This window comes from Salmo salar, chromosome ssa24, assembly GCF_905237065.1.
Source record: "Salmo salar chromosome ssa24, Ssal_v3.1, whole genome shotgun sequence".
Lineage (NCBI taxonomy): Eukaryota > Metazoa > Chordata > Actinopteri > Salmoniformes > Salmonidae > Salmo > Salmo salar.
Genome location: NC_059465.1, coordinates 48,262,942 through 48,276,319, shown reverse-complemented (window position 1 = coordinate 48,276,319; position 13,378 = coordinate 48,262,942). Strand labels below are relative to the sequence as shown.

The window sequence follows — 13,378 nt, the reverse complement described above, 5'->3', positions numbered from 1 at the left end:
CTCCCATAGTCTGTTCTGGACTGACTGGTATATAGCCTGGTAAAGACTGGAATAAACTGATATAGACTGACTGGTATATACTAAATATAGATGGGTATTGGTTGGTATATACCGATATAGACTGGTGTTGACTGACTGGTATAGCCTAATATTGCCTGAAGTAGACTGACTGGTACAGACTGATATAGACTGACTGGTATAGACTGAGATAGACTAGTATAGAGTAGTATAGACTGGTATATTCCCTATATAGACTGATGTTGACTGGTATAGACAGGCTGGTACAGACTGATATAACTGACTGGTATAGACTGATATAGACCAGTGTATACTGGTATATTCCCTATATAGACTGATATTGACTGGTATATTCCATATATAGACTGGTATAGAGTAGTATAGACTGGTATATTCCATATATAGACTGATATATACTGGTATATTCCATAGTATAGACTAGTATAGACTGGTATATTCCATATATAGACTGGTATAGAGTAGTATAGACTGGTATATTCCATATATAGACTGATATATTCCCTATATAGACTGGTATAGAGTAGTATAGACTGGTATATTCCCTATATAGACTGATATTGACTGGTATAGAGTAGTATAGACTGGTATATTCCCTATATAGACTGATATTGACTGGTATATTCCCTATATAGACTAATATATACTGGTATAGACTGGTATATTCCCTATATAGACTGATATTGACTGGTATAGAGTAGTATAGACTGGTATATTCCATATATAGACTAATATATACTGGTATAGAGTAGTATAGACTGGTATATTCCCTATATAGACTGATGTTGACTGGCTGGTACAGACTGATATAGACTGACTGGTATAGACTGATATAGACCAGTGTAGACTGGTATATTCCCTATATAGACTGATATTGACTGGTATAGACTAGTATAGACTGGTATATTCCATATATAGACTGGTATAGAGTAGTATAGACTAGTATAGACTGGTATATTCCATATATAGACTGATATATACTGGTATATTCCCTATATAGACTGGTATAGAGTAGTATAGACTGGTATATTCCCTATATAGACTGATATTGACTGGTATAGACTGGCATAGCTCTCAGGAGGCAACATGATTCATATCTAGCCTGTATGTTCCCCTTCCCCCTGGCTTACAGACCACACACTCACTACAACCATTTCTAAAGAGCTCAGACAGGAAAACATAACACTTCCAATATCTTCACAATGAAGAAAGTTTACAGAAACAAAACCTTTTATTTCAACAAATAGATTTCAAAAGAGTGTGATTATAGATGTTTTTCTCTCTCCTCTTCTTCCTCTCTCCTCTTCTTCCTCTCTCTGGTTATTTGTTGTTTCCCTCTATGATGGAGTCGACAGTAAAACCCTGTCCCTGGTCATGTCCGTCACACTCAGTCTTCCCCTCAGAGCTGTTGACCAGGGAGCTGATGGACAGACAGGACAGACCGTCATGGCCGTCACTGACTGGGGAGTAGGCTGCAGGGAGACACAGACAGAGAGGTGGGTTAGACAGAGTGGGTTAGACAGACAGACAGACGGGTTAGACAGACAGACGGGTTAGACAGACAGACAGATAGACAGGTGGGTTAGACAGACAGATAGACAGGTGGGTTAGACAGACAGACAGACGGGTTAGACAGACAGACAGACAGGTGGGTTAGACAGACAGACAGACAGGTGGGTTAGACAGACAGACAGGTGGGTTAGATAGACAGACAGACAGACAGGTGGGTTAGACAGGACAGACAGACAGGTGGGTTAGACAGACAGACAGACAGACGGGTGGGTTAGACAGACAGATAGACAGGTGGGTTAGACAGACAGACAGACAGGTGGGTTAGACAGGACAGATAGACAGGTGGGTTAAACAGACAGATAGACAGGTGGGTTAGACAGACAGACAGATAGACAGGTGGGTTAGACAGGACAGATAGACAGGTTGGTTAGACAGACAGACAGACAGACAGGTGGGTTAGACAGACAGACAGACAGGTCGGTTAGACAGGTGGGTTAGACAGACATACAGACGGGTTAGACAGACAGACAGACAGACAGGTGGGTTAGACAGGACAGATCGACAGGTGGGTTAGATAGACAGGTGGGTTAGACAGGACAGACAGACAGACAGGTGGGTTAGACAGACAGACAGACAGGTGGGTTAGACAGGACAGATAGACAGGTGGGTTAGACAGACAGACAGACAGACAGGTGGGTTAGACAGACAGACAGGTGGGTTAGACAGGACAGATAGACAGGTGGGTTAGACAGACAGATAGACAGGTGGGTTAGACAGACAGATAGACAGGTGGGTTAGACAGGACAGACAGACAGGTGGGTTAGACAGGACAGACAGACAGGTGGGTTAGACAGACAGATAGACAGGTGGGTTAGACAGACAGACAGACAGGTGGGTTAGACAGGACAGATAGACAGGTGGGTTAGACAGACAGACAGACAGGTGGGTTAGACAGGACAGACAGACAGACAGGTGGGTTAGACAGACAGATAGATAGGTGGGTTAGACAGACAGACAGGTGGGTTAGACAGGACAGACAGACAGGTGGGTTAGACAGACAGATAGACAGGTGGGTTAGACAGGACAGACAGACAGGTGGGTTAGACAGGACAGACAGACAGGTGGGTTAGACAGACAGACAGACAAGTGGGTTAGACAGGACAGATAGACAGGTGGGTTAGACAGATAGATAGACAGGTGGGTTAGACAGACAGAGACAGGTGGGTTAGACAGACAGACAGACAGGTGGGTTAGACAGACAGACAGACAGGTGGGTTAGACAGGACAGACAGACAGGTGGGTTAGACAGGACAGATAGACAGGTGGGTTAGACAGACAGACAGACAGGTGGGTTAGACAGACAGATAGACAGGTGGGTTAGACAGGACAGATAGACAGGTGGGCTAGACAGGACAGGTAGACAGGTGGGTTAGACAGACAGATAGACAGGTGGGTTAGACAGGTGGGTTAGACAGACAGATAGACAGGTGGGTTAGACAGACAGACAGACAGGTGGGTTACACAGGACAGATAGACAGACAGGCGGGTTAGAAACAGCATGATCATTACACAGGTGCACCTTGTGCTGGGGACAATAAAAGGTCACTCTAAAATGTGCAGTTTTGTCACACAACACAATGCCCCAGATGTCACCATTTTTGAGGGAGTGTGAAATTGGCACGCTAACTCCAGGAATGTCCACCAGAGCTGTTTACAGATAATTTAATGTTCATTTTTGTACCATAAGCCGCATCCAACGTCGTTTTAGAGAGTACCTTCATCTGGCCTCACAACCGCAGACCACGTGTATGGCGTGGTGTGGGCGAGCGGGGAACATGGTGGGGTTATGGTATGGGTAGGACCTAAGCTACGGACAACAAGTACTATTGCATTTTATTGATGGCAATGTCTCGACCTCTGAATGACTCTCTCTCTCTCTCTACCTCACCTGCCGTCTCGACCTCTGAATGACTCTCTCTCTAACACACTGGCTGTCTCAACCTGAATGACTCTCTCTACTGCATCTGCTGTCTCGACCTTTGAATGCCCGGCTATGAAAAGCCAACTGACATGTACTCCTGAGGTGCTGACCTGTTGCACCCTCTACAACCGCTGTGATTATTATTATCTGACCCTGCTGGTCATCTATGAACGTTTGAACATCTTGAAGAACAATCTGTCCTTAATGGCCATGATGTACTCTTATAATCTCCACCCGGCACAGCCAGAAGAGGACTGGTCACCCCTCATAGCCTGGTTCCTCTCTAGGTTTATAATCTCCACCCGGCACAGCCAGAAGAGGACTGGTCACCCCTCATAGCCTGGTTCCTCTCTAGGTTTCTAATCTCCACCCGGCACGTTTACAAAAAATTAAAAACAGAAATACCTTATTTACATAAGAGATTGGAAATTGAACCCAGGTGCATCCTGTTACATTTGACCATCCTTGAGATGTTTCTACAACTTGGAGTCCACCTGTGGTAAATTCAATTGATTGGACATGATTTGGAAAGGCACACACCTGTCTATATAAGGTCCCACAGTTGACAGTGATTGTCAGAGCAAAAACCAAGCCATGAGGTCGAAGGAATTATCCGTAGAGCGCTGAGACAGAATTGTATTGAGGCACAGATCTGGGGAAGGGTACCAACTAATGTCTGCAGCATTGAAGGTCCACAAGAACACAGTGGCCTCCATTATTCTTAAATGGAAGAAGTTTGGCAACACCAAGACTCTTCCTAGAGCTGGCCGCCCGGCCAAACTGAACAATCAGGGGAGAAGGGTCTTGGTCAGGGAGGTGACCAAGAACTAGATTGTCACTCTGACAGGGCTCCAGAGTTCCTCTGTGGAGATGGGAGAACCTTCTAGAAGGACAACCATCTCTGCAGCACTCCACCAATCAGGCCTTTATGGTAGAGTGGCCAGATGGAAGCCACTCCTCAGTAAAAGGCACATGACAGCCCGCTTGGAGTTTGCCAAAAAGCACCTAAAGGACTCTCAGACCATGAGAAACAAGATTCTCTGGTCTGATGAAACCAAGATTGAACTCTTTGACCTGAATGCTAAGCGTCACATCTGGAGGAATCCTGGCACCATCCCTACAGTGAAGCATGGTGGTGGCAGCATCATGCTGTGGGGATATTTTTCAGCGGCAGGGACTGGAAGACTAGTCAGGATCGAGGGAAAGATGATTCGAGCAAAGTACAGAGAGATCCTTGATGAAAACCTGCTCCAAAGCGCTCAGGACCTCAGACTGGGGCGAAGGTTCCCCTTCCAACAAAACAATGACCCTAAGCACACAGCCAAGACAACGCAGCTGTGGCTTCGGGACAAGTCTCTGAATGTCCTTGAGTGGCCCAGCCAGAGACCGGACTTGAACCCAATCAAACATCTCTGGAGAGAACTGAAAATAGCTGTGCAGTGATGCTCCCCATCCAACCTGACAGAGCTTGAAAGGATCTGCAGAGAAGAATGGGAGAAACTGCCCAAATACAGGTATGCCAAGCTTGTAGCGTCATACCCATGAAGACTCCATGCTGTAATCGCTGCCAAAGGTGTTTCAACAAAGTACTGAGTAAAGGGTCTGAATATTTATGTAAATGTAATTTCAGTTTTAAAACATTTGTTTTTGCGTTGTCATTATGGGGTTTTGTGTGTAGATTGATGAGGGGGAAAAAACTATTTGACCCATTTTAGAATAAGGCTGTTAAGTGACAAATTGTGGAAGAAGTCGAGGGGTCTGAACACTGTATACAACTGAATCTGAGAGGTTGTAATCTGGATAAAGGGAAATAGACGGAGCCATTCTTACTAATCTACAGGAAAACCAGTTTGGGTTTAAGTATAACCTTTGTATGACTGATGCTTTTCGTTAGAGGTTTAAAGCTTTAATATTTATTCATTTTAGCCCCCCGAACAAATATTCATTATATAAATAAGCACATTTTATTTGCCTGGCTTCCTCTTCCAAATAAAGTGAAATATTGTTTTGTTCAAATCATTTAAAAGAAAGCTCATTCGGTGTAGTAAATAGGTAAACCTGAATATGACTAAAGAATTAATCAGGGTTCTTTTTCCACTAATAGACAGGTATTTACCCTTTTCATGGTAACAAGATCTTATCTATTTTTGCTAACTTCCTGTTAAGATTTGTTGCATTAGTTATTTCTGTAGGAATATGTATACCGAGTAAATCCACTTCACCATCAGACCGTTTTAATGGTAAACTACACGGTAATGTAAAACTTATAGTTTTTACAGTCCCAATACGTAATATGGTGCATTTATCATAGTTCAGTTGTAATCCAGAAACATTCTCCAGATCCTCTATGAGGCTGTGGATCTAGATTAAGGATTTAAGAGGAGACTTGAGTCGTTACCGTACAGATTTGTTTTTAAGCCCTGGATTTCTAGCCGCTCTATATTATTGTTGGAACTGATTTTAACAGCTAACATTTCGATGGCAATAATAAATAGATATGCCGACAGTGGACAACCTTGTTTAACTTTCTGAGAAGTAGCCATTATTTACTATTTTACACCTTTACTGCACATAACTCTAACCCATTTTATAAGAGTTTCTAAAAAATGTAAATAGTCCAGGCATTTATATACGTGATGTATCGTTGTCTCTACCTTGCCATTTGTGCTGTTGTCTGGAGAGAGAGAGAGAGAGAGACCGTTGGGCTGGAGAGAGAGAGAGACCGTAGGGCTGGAGAGAGAGAGAGACAGTAGGGCTGGAGAGAGAGAGAGACAGTAGGGCTGGAGAGAGAGAGACAGTAGAGCTGGAGAGAGAGAGAGAGAGACAGTAGGGCTGGAGAGAGAGAGAGAGAGAGACAGTAGGGCTGGAGAGAGAGAGAGACCGTAGGGCTGGAGAGAGAGAGAGAGAGAGAGAGAGAGAGACAGTAGGGCTGGAGAGAGAGAGACAGTAGAGCTGGAGAGAGAGACAGTAGGGCTGGAGAGAGAGAGACAGTAGAGAGAGAGAGACAGTAGGGCTGGAGAGAGAGAGAGAGAGAGAGAGAGAGACAGTAGGGCTGGAGAGAGAGAGAGAGAGAGAGAGAGAGACAGTAGGGCTGGAGAGAGAGAGACAGTAGAGCTGGAGAGAGAGAGAGACAGTAGGGCTGGAGAGAGAGAGACAGTAGAGAGAGAGAGACAGTAGGGCTGGAGAGAGAGAGACAGTAGAGCTGGAGAGAGAGAGAGACAGTAGGGCTGGAGAGAGAGAGAGAGAGAGAGAGACAGTAGGGCTGGAGAGAGAGAGAGACAGTAGGGCTCAATAATGTTTTGTACGCTGTTTTGTGCTGCTGCCATGTTGTTGTCATGTTGTGTTGCTGCCTTGTTATGTTGTTGTCTTAGGTCTCTCTTTATGAAGCGTTGAGTTGTCTCTCTTGTCATGATGTGTATTTTGTCCAATATTTTTATTTAAATCCTAGCCCCCCGTCCTCGCAGGAGACCTTTTGCCTTTTGGTAGGCCTTCATTGGAAATAAGAATTTGTTCTTTATTTAACTAGGCAAGTTAGTTAAGGTAAAAAAAAAAATATATATATATATATATATGTATGTATGTATGTATGTATGTATGTATGTATGTATGTATGTATGTATGTATGTATGTATGTATGTATGTATGTATGTGTATGTATGTATGTATGTATGTATTATTATATATATATATATATATATATATATATATATATTCTAGTCGTATTAAATCAAAAGCCTTTTCAACATCAGCTATGAAAACCAGGCCTGGTGTCCCCGATATTTCATAGTGTTCTATTGTTTCCAGTACTTGTCTTATATTATCTCCAATGTATCGTCCATGTAAAAAACCTGTCTGATTAGGATGAATAATATCTGACAATACCTTTTTAATTCTATGCTCTATGCACTTAGCTAGAATTTATGCATCACAACACTGAAGTGTAGGAGGTCTCCAATTTTTTTAATGGACTGGATGTTTATATTTACCACTTGGATCCTGTTTCAGTAATAATGAAATCAGAGCTTCTTGCTGAGTGTCTGATAATCTACCATCTACATAGCAGTGGTTAAAACATGTAAATAGTGGATCTTTGAGTAGATCAAAAAAGGTTTGGTATACCTCAACTGGTATGCCATCCAGCCTTGGAGTTTTCCCTGGCCTAAAAGCTTTAAATGCATCAACAAGTTTCCTTTCCCATGGCCGGGAGTCCCACAATTGGCCCAGCGTCGTCTGGGTTTGACCGAAGGGAGCTTTACTTGGCTCATCTTTCCCTAGCAACTCCTTGTTGCGGGCCGGGTGCCTCCACGCTGACCCCGGTCGCCAGTTGAATGGTGTTTCCTCCGACACAATGGTGTGGCTGGCTTCCAGGTTAAGCTGGCAAGTGTTAAGGAGCGCTGTTAGGCGGGTGATGTTTCGGAGGACACATGACTCCACCTTCACCTACCGAGCCCCTAGGGGAGTTGCAGTGATGAGACAAGATCGGAATTGGTGAGGAAAAAGGGGGGTAAAAAAGTATTTCTGTACAGCTTTTAAATGTTACACTATTATTAGGAACAATAATACTTTTTTGCAGTTAACTTCAGTTAGTGGAAATGGAGGAGGCTGAAAAGACAACACGCTTAAAGCACTTTGCTTTCTCTTACAAAATATAATTTGGTGAATCCTGGGTGACTCCGAAATTTGAAAAAAATTTCTGTAAATTATTTTTGGTAGCATTTCTATGTTGAAGATTTAAAAATAATTTGGTCCATTTTTGTAAAAATGTCATCCAATTCACTTTATTTTTTACAATTCATTCTACTTTCTTGAATAAGTTGATCCATTTCTTTTTGTTTTTCCTCTAACTTATTATGCACGTCTACGGTAGTTTTTATTGCTGTCTACTGTACTGTTAGTTCCTCTATTTCCTTTGTTAATGTTTGTATTTATTATGGATCCCCATTAGTTCCTGCCAAGGCAGCAGCTACTCTTCCTGGGGTTTATTATGGATCCCCATTAGTTCCTGCCAAGGCAGCAGCTACTCTTCCTGGGGTTTATTATGGATCCCCATTAGTTCCTACCAAGGCAGCAGCTACTCTTCCTGGGGTCCAGCAAAATTAAAGCAGTTTATACAATTTTAAAAACATTACAATACATTCACAGATTTCACAACACACTGTGTGCCCTCAGGCCCCTACTCCACCACTACCACATATCTACAGTACTAAATCCATGTGTAAGTGTGTGTATAGTGCATATGTTATCGTGTGTGTGTGCATACACAGTGTGTATGCATTTATATCTGTTTTTGAAATCTAATTTTACTGCTTGCATCAGTTAATATGAACTCTTTTGACCTAAATTGCTTTTGTTTTAAAGATGAGTATTGAATTACATGGCCTCTAAAGACACATTTAAAAGTGTCCCATACAATAAGGGGATCTGCTGTGCCTATGTTATGCAGGAAAAAGTCAGTTCTAAAATCTTTTGTCTTGGTTAAAAACAGGTCATCATCCAAAAGGCTTTGATTACATTTCCAATATCCTCGCCCACATGGAAATTCTGTGGATTCCAATTATTTGATGGTCGAACCGCATTCTGCCCCCTAAAAGTTTGGTGCCAGCGCGAAGGATACAAGAAAGTAGTCAAGATGAGTAGCTTGAATGAGCATCCACCATGTATATCTCACTAGGTCAGGATATTAAACCTCCTCCATGTATATCTCACTAGGTCAGGATATTAAACCTCCTCCATGTATATCTCACTAGGTCAGGGTATTAAACCTCCTCCATGTATATCTCACTAGGTCAGGATATTAAACCTCCTCCATGTATATCTCGCTAGGTCAGGATATTAAACCTCCTCCATGTATATCTCACTAGGTCAGGGTATTAAACCTCCTCCATGTATATCTCACTAGGTCAGGATATTAAACCTCCTCCATGTATATCTCACTAGGTCAGGGTATTAAACCTCCTCCATGTATATCTCACTAGGTCAGGGTATTAAACCTCCTCCATGTATATCTCACTAGGTCAGGATATTAAACCTCCTCCATGTATATCTCGCTAGGTCAGGATATTAAACCTCCTCCATGTATATCTCGCTAGGTCAGGATATTAAACCTCCTCCATGTATATCTCGCTAGGTCAGGGTATTAAACCTCCATGTATATCTCACTAGGTCAGGGTATTAAACCTCCTCCATGTATATCTCACTAGGTCAGGATATTAAACCTCCTCCATGTATATCTCACTAGGTCAGGGTATTAAACCTCCTCCATGTATATCTCACTAGGTCAGGATATTAAACCTCCTCCATGTATATCTCACTAGGTCAGGATATTAAACCTCCTCCATGTATATCTCGCTAGGTCAGGGTATTAAACCTCCTCCATGTATATCTCGCTAGGTCAGGGTATTAAACCTCCTCCATGTATATCTCACTAGGTCAGGATATTAAACCTCCTCCATGTATATCTCGCTAGGTCAGGGTATTAAACCTCCTCCATGTATATCTCACTAGGTCAGGGTATTAAACCTCCATGTATATCTCACTAGGTCAGGGTATTAAACCTCCTCCATGTATATCTCACTAGGTCAGGATATTAAACCTCCTCCATGTATATCTCACTAGGTCAGGATATTAAACCTCCTCCATGTATATCTCACTAGGTCAGGATATTAAACCTCCTCCATGCATATCTCACTAGGTCAGGATATTAAACCTCCTCCATGTATATCTCACTAGGTCAGGGTATTAAACCTCCTCCATGTATATCTCACTAGGTCAGGGTATTAAACCTCCTCCATGTATATCTCACTAGGTCAGGGTATTAAACCTCCTCCATGTATATCTCACTAGGTCAGGATATTAAACCTCCTCCATGTATATCTCACTAGGTCAGGATATTAAACCTCCTCCATGTATATCTCACTAGGTCAGGATATTAAACCTCCTCCATGTATATCTCACTAGGTCAGGATATTAAACCTCCTCCATGTATATCTCACTAGGTCAGGATATTAAACCTCCTCCATGTATATCTCACTAGGTCAGGATATTAAACCTCCTCCATGTATATCTCACTAGGTCAGGATATTAAACCTCCTCCATGTATATCTCACTAGGTCAGGATATTAAACCTCCGCCATGTATATCTCACTAGGTCAGGATATTAAACCTCCGCCATGTATATCTCACTAGGTCAGGATATTAAACCTCCTCCATGTATATCTCACTAGGTCAGGGTATTAAACCTCCATGTATATCTCACTAGGTCAGGATATTAAACCTCCTCCATGTATATCTCACTAGGTCAGGGTATTAAACCTCCATGTATATCTCACTAGGTCAGGATATTAAACCTCCTCCATGTATATCTCACTAGGTCAGGGTATTAAACCTCCTAAATATCCACATGTTGTAATGTGTCCAATGATATTTGTAAATTCCCCTGAGGGTGATGCCCTATAATATAAAATATTATTCTGAATTCCAATACAGTATTTCTATTCAGTTGCATATCTGTATTGTATCTGCATTAGGTTCTAGATCAGGTAGTGCACTATATAGGGAATAGGGCTCTGGTCTATAGTAGTGCACTATATAGGGAATAGGCCTCTGGTCTATAGTAGTACCACTATATAGGGAATAGGGCTCTGGTCTATAGTAGTGCACTATATAGGGAATAGGGCTCTGGTCTATAGTAGTACCACTATATAGGGAATAGGGCTCTGGTCTATAGTAGTGCACTATATAGGGAATAGGGCTCTGGTCTATAGTAGTGCACTATATAGGGAATAGGGCTCTGGTCTATAGTAGTGCACTATATAGGGAATAGGGCTCTGGTCTATAGTAGTGCACTATATAGGGAATAGGGCTCTGGTCTATAGTAGTGCACTATATAGGGAATAGGGCTCTGGTCTATAGTAGTGCACTATATAGGGAATAGGGCCCTGGTCTATAGTAGTACCACTATATAGGGAATAGGGCTCTGGTCTATAGTAGTGCACTATATAGGGAATAGGGCTCTGGTCTATAGTAGTGCACTATATAGGGAATAGGGTCCTGGTCTATAGTAGTGCACTATATAGGGAATAGGGTCCTGGTCTAAAGTAGTGCACTATATAGGGAATAGGGTGCCATTTGGGACACATTCTAAGACTTTTCTCCTGAGCACTGACAGAGAATGAACAATAACCCCACTTTACTGAACCACACACGTCCATCAAGTTTAAACTGCTCTGAAACACGAGAGGCTTTAGCTTACATCATTCACACACAGATTATTCTCCCCGTGAACTGTTGCCCTCCTCACACTCCCTCTCCTTTCCCCCTCTCTACGGAGTACTTTTGAATCCACAGCTATTAAACAGTCTTTGTGTTGCTTTAACAAAAGGAAGCTTTTTTTCCTGCCCCGTGAAAGAGGGAGTGAACAAGACTCAATCATTCCTGCAAGTGAGAGGAGAAGAGAGGAACAAAAGCCCAGATGTGACAGGAGGAGAGAGGAGAGGATGAGAGAGGAGAGGACGAGAGGAGGAGAGAGGAGAGGTGGGGAAAGAGGAGAGGGACAGGAGGAGAGAGGAGAGGATGAGAGAGGAGAGGAAGAGAGGAGGAGAGAGGAGAGGTGGGGAAAGAGGAGAGGGACAGGAGGAGAGAGGAGAGGATGAGAGAGGAGAGGAAGAAAGGAGGAGAGAGGAGAGGTGGGGAAAGAAGAGAGGACAAGAGGAGAGAGGAGAGGAGGAGAGGAAGAAAGGAGAGGAAGAGAGGAGGAGAGAGGTGGTGAATGGCACTTTCCTTCTCTCTTTTCAGTCAGGGTCTCAACTTACTGTTGAAGACTTGTAATAGTAGACTACACAAGGTGTTGCTTCTACACCTGCATTGCTTGCTGTTTGGGGGTTTTACGCTGGGTTTCTGTACAGCACTTTGAGACATCGGCTGATGTAAGAAGGGCTTTATAAATACATTTGATTGATTGATTGATTGGTCGTGCATCAGCAGTTTATCTTGTTGTTATCAGTCACTCAATTAGCCATGTCAGCTAAAATGTTTTAGATTGATAAATTAGTCTAGCTGCCAGCTATCTAAACTTACTAATCATGGTCAAATTACGGCATGGGGACCCCCATTGGTTTGTCTGTCTCACTCTGACATCATATTAAAAACGGAAAACATTTCTCTCTATCCAATGGCAAAATGTGTAGAATTGTAGCAAACTTGCTTTAAAACTGCAGCATTTTCCCTACGCCCCATGGCAAAATGTGTAGTATTGCACGAAAGATGTTCTCTGTGCTGTCAAGAGGCAAAAGGGTGGCTGTTCAAATGTTTTGATTGCAATGTGGTGGGGGGAATGAATTCATCATTTTATGAATGAACACCCTAAACTCTGAGAGCAGGAAGATTTGACTCTCCCTAGCTAGCTAACGTTAACTGCGTGAGTAGCACCTTTCATTGATTTCAAATGCAGCATTTCCTCAATGGCTGTAGGGTAGCAGGGGCCGACACCACGGGGCCGAGACCACGGGGCCGAGACCACGGGGCCGAGACCACGGGGCCGAGACCACGGGGCCGAGACAGGGTCAGTTAATACCATACTATATACAGGGTAAGGTTAATACCATACTATATATCAGGTTAATACCATACTATATAAGGGCAGTTAATACCATACTATATAGGGTCAGTTAATACCATACTATATACAGGGTCAGGTTAATACCATACTATATACAGGGTCAGGTTAATACCATACTATATACAGGGTCAGTTAATACCATACTATATACAGTTAATACCATACTATATACAGGGTCAGTTAATACCATACTATATACAGGGTCAGGTTAATACCATACTATATACAGTTAA

General features: G+C 42.7%; 1 protein-coding gene across 1 annotated transcript in view; it reads right to left on the bottom strand.

Annotated features, from left to right (window-relative positions):
* Positions 1–1,015: 1,015 nt before the first annotated feature.
* The window catches only part of dmrt1 (doublesex and mab-3 related transcription factor 1), a 64,709-nt gene continuing 52,346 nt past the window's right edge, over positions 1,016–13,378 (bottom strand). The window contains exon 6 of the mRNA XM_045706995.1: positions 1,016–1,508. Within this exon, the coding sequence (XP_045562951.1) occupies positions 1,357–1,508 (152 nt within the window). The 3' untranslated portion in view covers positions 1,016–1,356. The remainder of the gene's footprint in view (positions 1,509–13,378) is intronic.